This window comes from Theobroma umbraticum, unplaced genomic scaffold, assembly GCF_002168275.2.
Source record: "Theobroma umbraticum cultivar Fairchild unplaced genomic scaffold, ASM216827v3 scaffold_130.0, whole genome shotgun sequence".
Classification (NCBI taxonomy): Eukaryota; Viridiplantae; Streptophyta; class Magnoliopsida; order Malvales; family Malvaceae; genus Theobroma; species Theobroma umbraticum.
Window position 1 is genome coordinate 1,334,050 of NW_018397264.1, and position 10,441 is coordinate 1,344,490.

At 34.1% G+C, this 10,441-nt stretch overlaps 2 protein-coding genes across 6 annotated transcripts; one reads left to right on the forward strand and one right to left on the reverse strand.

Annotated features, from left to right (window-relative positions):
• Positions 1-744: 744 nt before the first annotated feature.
• On the forward strand, positions 745-3,967 carry LOC110421888 (selenoprotein family protein). The gene is made up of 4 exons (XM_021435605.2): positions 745-984; positions 1,988-2,046; positions 2,893-3,074; positions 3,544-3,967. The coding sequence occupies exons 1-4, from the start codon at positions 807-809 to the stop codon at positions 3,617-3,619; spliced, it is 495 nt and encodes a 164-aa protein (XP_021291280.1). The 5' UTR covers positions 745-806; the 3' UTR covers positions 3,620-3,967.
• Positions 3,968-5,371: 1,404 nt separating this feature from the next.
• Positions 5,372-10,338, reverse strand: LOC110421702 (basic helix-loop-helix (bHLH) DNA-binding superfamily protein). Of its 5 annotated transcripts, none has more exons than XM_021435353.2 (7): positions 9,715-10,338; positions 8,533-8,836; positions 7,964-8,082; positions 6,981-7,046; positions 6,702-6,767; positions 6,030-6,077; positions 5,372-5,906 (listed from the first exon to the last, which is right to left on the reverse strand). In XM_021435353.2, exons 3-7 carry the CDS (start codon positions 8,060-8,062, stop codon positions 5,754-5,756), a joined length of 432 nt encoding a protein of 143 aa, XP_021291028.1. In that variant the 5' UTR covers positions 8,063-8,082; positions 8,533-8,836; positions 9,715-10,338; the 3' UTR covers positions 5,372-5,753. The 5 variants fall into 5 exon arrangements, with proteins under 5 accessions (XP_021291028.1, XP_021291027.1, XP_021291026.1 ...); XM_021435352.2 differs by having other exon boundaries at positions 7,964-8,087; XM_021435351.2 differs by lacking the exon at positions 8,533-8,836 and having other exon boundaries at positions 9,715-10,337.
• Between the last annotated feature and the right edge of the window lie 103 nt (positions 10,339-10,441).

The following is a 10,441-nucleotide window of genomic DNA, read 5'->3' on the forward strand; positions in this document are numbered from 1 at the left end:
TACTATTTTCTTGAATTAAATTGACTTTCTTGATATAATTCGAGAGTTTATATGAGTATTTAACCATTTATAAATATAAGCAAAATGCCTAAAAGCTATTTAAACTATTCAAAAAAATCATATAAATCTTTCTTTTTATTTTTTATTATATTCAATTAAACACTTTTTGTTTCATTCAATTAAAATTCATATATATTTATTTTAAATCAAATAAATTTTAAATTAATAATTAATTAACTGTTATTAATCAAAACATCATTTATTATTTTATGTCACGTGATGTCAATATGACATATTAACATATTATAATAAATAATGCTATAAAATACTTGTATGACATGATGATATAATCTTGAAATAATTTTACTTTCTGCGTTAATATAATGTAATATAAAAAATTAAAAATTAGAGTTTTATGATTAACTATTGATTAATTTTTAGTCATAAAAATATATTTAATTTAAAATAAAAAATAAAAACTTATAAAATATAATAAAAAATAAAGATTTATTTAAAATTTTTAAATAATTAAAATGTTTTTAAAATGTTAGGCCATCTGATAAACTTGGCAAAATCAATTTCAAGAGACACTGACAAAGAAATACTATTTTATTCCATCTGACACACCGTTAAATTTTTAAATCGTTAAAAAATTGCGTTTAAAGTTGAACGACATCGTTTTGTTTCCAAAATCCATCTTCCAGTTCCAGAGAACTTCGTTCGCGTTGTTTGTTTTAAGGAGACTTGCAACCCTGCAGAAGAAGACTTGGAAAAAGAAAGAAGTTTTGAGAGAGAGAGAGAGAGAGATGTTGAGGAACGTGTTATATTATTTTTTATTAATAATTGTTATAATTTCATCCACGGCCGTGATTGTATCATCATCAAGAGAACAGCTAAGCTCAAAGCAATGTGAGGATCTGGGCTTCACGGGTTTAGCCCTTTGTTCTGATTGCAACACTTTCTCTGAGTATGTCAAGGACAAAGGTATTGAATTAACCTCATTTTTTTAAAAAAATATACTTTTTGTTAAACTTTTTAACTTGGGTTTTCCAATGGTATGCTGTTCTAGCGCTTTGTTTAATTAATATTTGGAAATTTTAAGGTTTCGTGTGTTCGGTGAATTCCTTGTATGGATTTTGGTGTTTTCTGTTGGGGTTCCCTTTTCTTTCTGGGTTTTGATTATTATGGAATTAGAGGGCTTTGTCTGATCTTAAATTGGCCAATGATGCATCAATTTTGATACTTTTGCTGGTTGACTGTAGTGCAGTTCTATTCAGTGTAATAAGGTCAAACTTCAATTGTGAATTTAACTTCACTTTGAGGTTTTTTTTTTTTTGTTATTTTAACTATAGATAAATGAATACTTTAGGTTTGATCTAATGGGTTTTCTCCTCAACCTCAAAATTTTTAATTATGGTCCTTACTTCATTAAAACTGAGCTCAAGTTCGATTGCCGTGTATGCAAGTTATAGATATTTTCTTCAATAGAGTTCAATGTTGTACTAAATGAAGGCATACAGCAGAGGGAGAGATAAAAGAGCAAATATGATATTTTCGCTGCGGTGGCTTTCTTAGGAGTAAGTCTACGATAGAACAATTCAATTAATCTACCTTGAGTGACAAAAAAGGAATATTATGTCTAACTCAATTTCTGCATATCGCGGCCCATGACACTGCCTCATAATTTTACTGCTTTATGATGCCCCTGTCATTGATATGGTAAATGGGGAGGAGTCTGCAGAACCATAGCATAATAGTGCTTACCGTTGGGAAAACTTGGTGTGATTTGGCAACATATCATTGTGTGCAATGCGGTTAATTAACAAAAAATTAGTGAGACTAGACATTTGAAAGAACATAGCTGTCTGGCATGTTTACATGACATATTGAAGTTTTATGAAAAGAGGAAAAAAGTTGCATATTGAACTCAAGACAAAAGACTACTCAACTGGCAAATGCACGACTAATATATATGTTTTGATGGCAGAGTTGATATCTGACTGCTTGAAGTGTTGTACAGAAGACTCGGATGATTCCATTAGTAAGGTATGTAACATGCTTTGTAGATGATTTTTTATTTTTGGTGCCAGGGACGGCTTTAAATTTTCAGCCACCCATGTCTGTTTTTCAAATCTCTCTTAATCTTCATCCTCCCTTCTTATTTTTTTTTTATTTTCTTTGAAAAAAAATGTTTTTTGTCACAATGTTTTCTCTATTGAGCATAGTGGGAGATTGCATTCAGTTTCCTTTCAGATTAGATCAAGAGTTGTGTACTATTTTTTCACTTTGATTGTGGAAAGGGAGGATGTAGCTGTTTAGCAAAAGAGTTAATGGAGTTTTATATTCTTATTGAATCTCTAGCAAGCATATTCTTTAGTATATAATATACAACTGCAAATACTACTGATAGCATGACACTGTTTCAGACCATAGTAAATATTATGAGGTAAAGTTTCTTAGTGGACTTTGCATGTGTGAACCTGTAACACGTCTCATCTTTTTTTCCAACATGCCTTTTACCAGCTATTGTATTCTAGGTCCATCAATGTGTGTCATTGAACTACTAATTCCCCAACTATAGTTATCTTTAAGTGCAAGAACCCCCATATTTCTGACTTGCACATAATCTTGCATTTCTTTGGTCTTCTGTATTTAATTTTCCTCTTCTCCTCTCTTTCAGGAAAGGGAACAGTATTTATTCCCAAAAAAAGAAAGGGGGAAAGGGATAGTGATACTGATATATAAAAGAGATAGCGATATGTTTGATTGTTCTCAATTGCCTGTTTTATTTTTCAGTGGGAATATATTGTTTATTACTTTTGGTATTGCATGCTGTGGTGTTTTTTAAAAAAAAAATTTCTAAATTTACACCTAAATTCAATCAAATTGCAGATTACCTATTCAGGTGCAATACTGGAAGTGTGCATGAGGAAACTGGTATTCTATCCCGAAATTGTTGGTTTCATTGAAGAAGAGAAGGATAAGTTCCCAACTGTTAAACTTCAATATCTTTTCAATTCTCCACCCAAGTTGATCATGTTGGATGATGAGGGCCAACATAAGGAAACTATAAGGTTAGGTGCTTCTGTTAATGCAGTTAGCTCATGTTGAACTCTTGAGATGCAATATTTAAATAAAGAGGAATTTACTTGGACAGATATGCTTTCACCAAACTGATGATAATGCTCACAATTTTAAGTTTGGTATTTTCAACTCAACATTCAAGCATGTTCATCCTTACCCTGCCCCGTCTATTTTCTCCCTCTTTCCCTGATTCCCAAACTATTTAGAAAGAAACCATATAAAGAGATATGACCTTTGTTTATGCAATAAATCTCATCTCGTTAGCCCCCAGATCTGCATAGCATGCAGAAATGCAGTTGAGGTTGAGGATGACCATTCTATTATGACTTTTAAAATCCAGCCTTGTTAGGACTTGGAAAATAACAGCTCTCTCATCTCTTTTTAGTTTGCATTATTCTTGCTTACATTTTGGTGAAAATAATGAGACTCCTCATTATTCATTCTGTCATTCTTCTACAGAATCGACAATTGGAAACGCGAACACGTGCTGCAGTTCCTGCAAGAGAAAGTCAAACGTAATTCGGCAAGCTCATAGACTGATTTATTCATTCACACTCCAGTTCTTGCAAGAGAAAGTTAATTTTAATTCGGCAAGTTCATTGAGTGATTTAATCTTGTTAGACTTTGTCATTTTTACATCATGTGCTTAATTATGACTTAATAATTTCCTTTCTTTAGAAAGAGAACGGACAACAAATGGAGTATACAGTTAATTAGATACTACTATGAAGTGAAGTGACATGAATTAAAGCTGGCCCCCTTTTAAAGTAAGGGCTTATTCATTGTGCCTCTCAATGGGATTTAAATTATATGGGATTAGCTGTGCTTTACTGTTGATGAAAAGTTGATAACATTTGCTGTCCTGTCATGGATGCCCCCCTAACCACCTTGTTGTTGATGCTCTGCTTCACCGTTTAAGGGAAGGATTACTTCTTCTGGTTATTATTTTTATTTAACTTTAATATTTCTCTTAATTGTTAACAGAACAATGTAACAAAAAAATCAAAATGAAATTACTTAAAAATGTTAAAGAATTCAAATGAAACAATTCAATGATAAAGATTTAAAGTAAGATCAGAATAAAATATTAGGAACTAGGGATAGAATTTACCCCTTCCCGGTGCAAATATTTGCATGCATGTATGATACTAATGTCTCTGAAGTAGTGATGAATCTAAGTGATTAAAGGGTAATTATTAAAATAATCATATTATATATCAAATTTTATACATATAATAATGAAAAATATTAAAAATTGTGGCGTTGCATTAATCAAGAGTTTAACAATAAGCATGGAACTCACTGCTGAAAATTGGGAAACCATAAGGCACCTAGGTCTACGGATACAAACTCGTGGGGTCTGCTGACAATCGGTTTTTTATTTTTATCATTTTGGTTCCAAGACGGGGAATTATGGACAGGCAAAAAACGAAAACAGCCCCACCAGGATGCATTTACTGGGTGTTTTTGGTTATATAAACTTTAAATCTTTTAGACTTTCGGGCATTTTAGGTGGTGACTGGTGAGACTTAGGACAGGTTATGCAACCATGGCCATGCGATACATAGGGAGGATCTTTCGTGGTGCCAGTGGTCAGCTCAATGTCGAATATTGTCAACCTGAAAGGGTCCCTTGCGTGAGCAGTTATGCATGAATGTCTGATGGTACTGGTCCATGACTCGAATCATCGAACGGTGTGACTGACAACTGGTAAAGAAATGCCATCGATGGAGACATGCATTCTAATACCGGTGAACTGTACCTGCAAAGCAACTTTCAACAGCAGAGTGGAAAACTTTGACCTAAGGGCAGCAGGCCAAACCGTTCATTAATGCCATCGTTGAAGTTTAAACACACTGCCAACCCTCCTGGTTCGGATCGTTTTCACTTCGCTCATAGCGTGAATGTGTTTCAAAGAGACTGACCAAGACTTGAATCCGTTTCCCCAACATGGCTTTCACATTCCAACCCTGTTTTGAGAGGCAAGGCTTACTTCATAGGACAACCCCCACTGACCATAGCCTCACACATTAACTAGCTGGTACCATGAGCATTTGGAGAAGATCAAAAAGAAGCTCAGAAATACCTAATTCTCCTCTCCCGTCTGGTCATGACTGGTGAGATTTTGCAATTACATGCAACTTCTTCATGGCAAATCCATGCCCAATATAAGCATTGAGAAATTAAGTTCCCAACGAACTTTGCAACCCCAACACATTCTTCAAGCAATGCATAAAATAAGTCATGCAGTTGACAAGAACTCAGTGATCCCTTAAAAAGAGAGGGCTATATTAACCATGGAATTCCCTTCCTATATTCATAGATACAATTTAAAGCAGTTATTCAACTCAGGTTCATCAATATACATTTTACATGACTTGATCAGGAGAGCACAAGAAGATTTTGTAATTGAATAGCTTGAATGCAGCTTGTTCCCAGCACCAGCTTAAAACTAGAAAGGTGCAAGGCTGCATTTAGATACACAATTCTCCCAATCAAAGACTAGTAATTTTGCCTACCAGCATCCTACCTTAGTGCATCACGCTATAAATTTCTGTTACAAAGTTGCATCTGCCTGGGAAAATTTTGTGCATTCAACAATAAGTTGGTTACCTTCTAAACCAATTCTAGTGGATTTAAAATCCTTCCAGTTGCTGTGAAATAAAATGTCAATTGAATTGTGAGATAGCCTTGTCAAACTTCGGAGATGTGGTCTTGATGGGTGCCCAAATATCCGCACCATTGCTGCGAGCAACTCCAGCAGTACAAGAGATTGGAACAAGGCATAAACCTCGGCTTCTCAGGCTATAATGCTCTACATCCTGGAGGAAAAATCAAATCCCTTTAAAGCAAAATCTTAACTTATTCGAATGATGATTCCCTAATGAATGTCTCTATAGTGTGTCAACATAAAAGGCGTTCCAACAACACATAGAAATGCTCACCTGCATATTGTTTGTTGGTGCCGTTTGGAGATATGGAGCACTTAACACCTGAAACCACCCCAAAACACAAATGCCAAGAAATTTAAAGTTAAATTTGCATTTTTACATAAAAGTAAATTTCTCTACACAAAAAAATTTCTGACGGCACATTTACAAACTTCATACGCCTCTCTGACTCAAATACCACAAGCATACCACTGCACACTTGGTCTTAGCCATTATGATGTTCTAATGATCTTTAAAAGGAGAAAGAGTACATTTCTATCAATTTTCACTCCTCTTTTCTTGCTTTTCTTTGCTATTCACTTTTATTCCCGCTTCGAAAATTGCTGAGTCCAAAAAGAGATATAAGACCAACTGAACGACCAAGAGCTTCTCCTAGACATACTTAAGTTGTTCGCAGCTTGAATCTTTTAAAATTATAAGATGAAATTGTTCAACTTTCAGAGCCAGACAGAGACTGGAACTGTTGAAGCTCCCAGGTTGCATAATTAAATATGAAAATAAATCAACACAGCATAAGCCCAATCTAACAATCTAAACACTTCTAGACAGTGTATTTAATTGAAGTATGTGATTGGTGATCTTTGGAAGGATGCATTTAAAATTTGCAATTAGTACCAACTAACAGGCATGCAAGGATAATTTAGGTAAATAAGCAAGAAAAACAACCTTGACTTGTTCATGAAGAAATCGTATGTACTCCATTGCCTCCAGGAGGACAGAAGCAGTATCTGTCTGCGATTGAAACAGAGCTTTACAGTTATAGCAAATAGGCAACATCATTATAAGCCATATAAACGCTAAAATAACAACCAGATTAGCATAACCATTGAAGTTTTTAGCAGATTAAACATATTAGACTTGACATTCAAGTCTAAACATTGATCCAGTACTAGCACAAAATAAAGTATTGCCACTCCAATGTAAACAACTAATTGTTGAATGTACCTTTCCATATGGTGAAACAAGCTGCTGCAGAGCGACAATGCGTTCACCAAGCTTCTCTTTCCTATCCTATTGCCAAAAAGAGTAAATTAAGATTAATATTAGCAACAGACACATCATAGGTACATTGCACTTAGTTTTGTACATAGTGAAGAAATGAAGAGATAACCAATAATTGATAAATAAGCAATGACTGAAAATGCATTTGGACCAATCTTTAGGAGAAAATGCCTTCCTAAAATAAGTTAAAAAAGAATACAAGCTACACCAAGAAGATATAACTAGGTATCTTGTTTGAAAGAAATGTTGACTGTCAAATAAAAGTTTGCATAGGTTTTCAGCACAAGAAAACAGAAATGGGTTGGTGAGGATTTGGGTAGAGAAACTAGATTCAAGCCTTAGTACGCTCCACTTGAACTAAAAGGTATATGGTAGCCTCATTAGTGGCATGTTAAATTCTATTCTCGGAACTTAGGTACAGGAAATTCACATGAATGTCAAACATGAGACTTGACATTTTCACTTGTCAAAATTAAATTAAAATCAAGCTTTTAAGGTTTCATTTTCACTGCTATCTGAAAACATAGCAGTTGGCTGTTCTCACATAATCCTTCAACTGTTGTACTGATTCAAATAGCTTCAAATCAAAGTTTATACATAAACAAATCTACTTCAATCAGTATACTGCACTGAAATGTCCAAAAAAAATAGAGCATAACCAATAGGATAAACTACTAGATATTTTGAGAAGAGATAATTGGTAAGAACCAAACAGATGGGTGACCTAGAAATAAAAGGGCATAGCATAGAAAGTTACATGTAGCTAACCCCATCTAATGGGGATTAAGCTATAGTCAAACTGAACTGAGTTGGGTGCCCCATCACTCTCGATACAAGATGTTCCTTTGGTATAGTGATGAAATGAATGTGGAAGACTATATATTCACTGATGGGATATTTGAAGAGAAGTTAAGAAGGCTAAAAACCTTTGTGGAGATAGATAGATCAGCCTTTTGCCGTTTGGATGCCAAAGAAGTGAAACTGCTATGGTCAACAGAGCAAGGGCTCCTTTTGTTTTCCATCATCTTTCCGATCTCTCTCCCTTCTTCACTAGTTAAAAAGAGAAAAACAAAAAAAGAATCACACACTGAAATAATAACAGACAACAAACATAGCAAGGTCATCCATCTGACCTCATTCAGCCAGCTGAACAGTCATGAAAAGGATAATCAAAGATATCCAAGACAGTAAGTTAACTAGATTGGAAGTCCAAAATTACTATAAAATATTCATTGCGAAAGCAGAAGATCATTTAATCAACAATTTTAAACTTTGAAATCATGGGCGTGTTAGTAATATGACATGAAATCATCTATATAAGAATAATTAAATCAATAGTTGAAACTTTCTTTGTATACTCCATAAACTTTAACCTCAGTCATTTAACAATAGAAAATGCAAGAGCAAAACGAAAACAACAACCAATACCCATTGAGGGTGGTCAAATGAATTAAAAGGAAAAGAAAGAAAGACAGTCTAAGCTAAGGTTACTCACATGCTCCAGCTAGTTCTTATTTACCAGAAGAACTTAAAAGGCAGAACAAAATGCCCAAAGACCAAAGAATATTGAAAAGTTTTAGGCCTTCTTAAAAAGGGTGATCGTTCCCTTTGCCATTGGACATTGGATAAAAGCACCAAGACACATATAAGCGGCAAAAGACCACCCCTGAGGTGAGAGCGTAGAAGAAATTTGATACTGCAGTTGACCATTAATGAAACTTATTTTGGTAGCAGCATCAAAGGCAGAACACCTCCAATTTGAGCATACAAATGAGCTTAATCTCATCATCAGTGCACACCTTTAAAAAATCAAATTTTATATAAGCTGCACGAGACTCCATTGAATTGTCAATATGATAACCCCAAAAACATGCACTTCCATGGTCAGCGGGTAATACTCCATTTATATACCAGTAGACATATAATTTTATAAACATCCATTCATTAATATAATTACAACAACACAATTAAAAACAATATCACCTTACTTAAATAACTGTAGGCTTAGAAACAGACAACAGTTGCAAGAATCAATGAAAAACACTGTAACCTACTTACATAAAAAATTGAAACAATAGCCCAAAAAAAAAATAAATAATGTATGGAATAAGAATAAGACTATACACCAGCAATACGTCATAGACACAAACTTACAAACCAGTACCATCATTTCATTAATCACGCCAAGCGCAATAATCAATTGATGGTGGAAAAAGCTCCAAGCTTCAGATAAGTACCGTAATATAGATGACTATGGCAAAACCACAGTGAAGATTGCTATGTGTGATTAACTAATGAATGATCTTTTGTGGGCCCAGAAGATGAAGAAAGTACCTTAATATAGATGAATATGCATGAATGAACCATAAATACATCTAATTTGCATTTGTAATTTTCTCATTCCTTCAGTTTAATTCCAACACAACTATGACTAAACAAATATTCCAAGGTAACATTCAATGAAAAAGGATATAAAAGAGAAAGATCAAGAAAATAAAAGCAAGAACTCTAAATTTCGTGGAAAACAGAGTATCATTCATAAAAAAAAACAAAGAAAAAAGTTAATGGGTACATAAATATTGAATTAACATTAGCAACAATTAAACAAAGCTTCTTTAAACCAGAAGAACAACTTAAGAAACCAAAAGGAAACACATATAGGAGTTCAGCAACTCACCAAGAACATAAAGTCTGCATTGCCAAAACAGCTTAAAGCAAAATCTCAAGCCTTACACTACACGTCAAAAATCTTCAAGACCCAACTCAAGAAAGCACCCAAATTCAACAAAAACTTTATAAGGCAAAAGCCAAAGTTAAAGGCTTTATGCTTCAACTTTCATTATTTTCAACAAATATCACTAACACCCCAAAGTCCAAAAGTCCGTTCAGTTCTATCTTTCTTCAACAAAACATCAAAAACAGCAAACTTTTTTTTAAGGCTAAAACTGAAACTTCATCGCCAAAACTTGTCAGTTCTTGCGTCAAAAAGTTGAAAATCTCAATGAAGAATCAAAAAAATTTAATCCAAAAACTGCAAAAGTTGGCTTAAACCCAACACTGCTGAACGCTCAGAGAAGCCGAGCAAGAGGCTGTGTAAGCAAAAGAAGAGGCTTGGGAAGAAGAGGGAGAAGAAATGGGGCTTGTGAAAGAGTTTTTATAAGGTTTTTGAAAGCAATAAAATAAAGAGATTTGTGTAAGGAAAATCAAAAAAAGGAAATTTTTGAAAGAGGGGAAACTGTGTGAATAGTATGTTCTTGTTTTCTTATTTGACAGCTAATATCCAACCATGCAAGGAGCCAAAGAGAGATGGAGTGGTTGATTTAAGCTTTAGATTTATTGTCCGTTTTTCTAACCATGGTTGAAAGTGACTTATGAAAACGCTCAACACTCTCCTTTATTTCGCT